The sequence below is a fragment of the Leishmania donovani genome, chromosome 36, assembly GCF_000227135.1.
Source record: "Leishmania donovani BPK282A1 complete genome, chromosome 36".
Lineage (NCBI taxonomy): Eukaryota > Euglenozoa > Kinetoplastea > Trypanosomatida > Trypanosomatidae > Leishmania > Leishmania donovani.
Window position 1 is genome coordinate 624,378 of NC_018263.1, and position 815 is coordinate 625,192.

At 60.0% G+C, this 815-nt stretch overlaps 1 protein-coding gene across 1 annotated transcript; it reads right to left on the reverse strand.

The window, feature by feature from the left end:
- Positions 1-208: 208 nt before the first annotated feature.
- LDBPK_361660 (hypothetical protein, conserved) lies at positions 209-580 on the reverse strand (the record flags this gene model as incomplete). The annotated part of the gene is made up of 1 exon (XM_003865233.1): positions 209-580. One exon carries the CDS (start codon positions 578-580, stop codon positions 209-211), a length of 372 nt encoding a protein of 123 aa, XP_003865281.1.
- Between the last annotated feature and the right edge of the window lie 235 nt (positions 581-815).

Genomic DNA, 815 nt, shown 5'->3' on the forward strand with positions numbered 1-815 from the left:
GCACGAAAGCAGCGACAAGTGCACGGCGAAATCCCTACGCGAGAGTACGCCTGCAGCACAACGGGCAGCCCATCAGCACCGAAGTGCGCGGGTCCACTCATTGTCTTGCTGCCGGTCATGACGCGACGACGGCGATGCGGCAGCAATTCATTTACCACCACGCGCACCTGTCCTCCGCACCTTACAAGCCGCAGGCTTTGTTTTTATCTTACCCACTTAGTAGCTGCAGCAGATCTGTCGGAATGGCAGGCGCGCCCTCGCCCTCCTTTGTGGCACGCCGGACATCTGCGGAGGGCGGGCCCGGCTCCTTCAGCAGCCCAAAACTGGCCTCCTCGTTGCGGTCCACGTTGACAGCTACGAGTGCGGCAAGAGGAACAACCTCCTCGGCAGCAGCTGGCATGGCGGCAGAAGAGGCCGGTGGAGAAAGTGGACGTGGAGGTACCTGCGCGGCCGCCACAGTCGCATCCTCTGTACGGGCTTCTTTGATGGCCGGAAGGCTCGAGATGCTGTCCACGCTAGACACGCTCTTCTCGCTAGGTGACCGCTCCTTCTTGGTCGCCGCCGCAGCCTTGCGCGGCATCTGAGTCGCTGTATTATTGTTTTCTTGTGATCTTCAGCGTTTGCCTTCGCTTTCAATGAAGAGGGACACTGCGCCTCTCGGTGTGTGTGAGTAGGGGAGCGGGAGAGGAGCAGAGCGGTTGTATCCTGTGAGGAGCCTCGCTTCCTGTACCACTGCAGAGCTGTGGCGAAGTAGCCAAGAGAGAGATCTGTACGCTCCCGTGTGAAGTAGGGGAGAGTGGTGCAAAACAGCACGA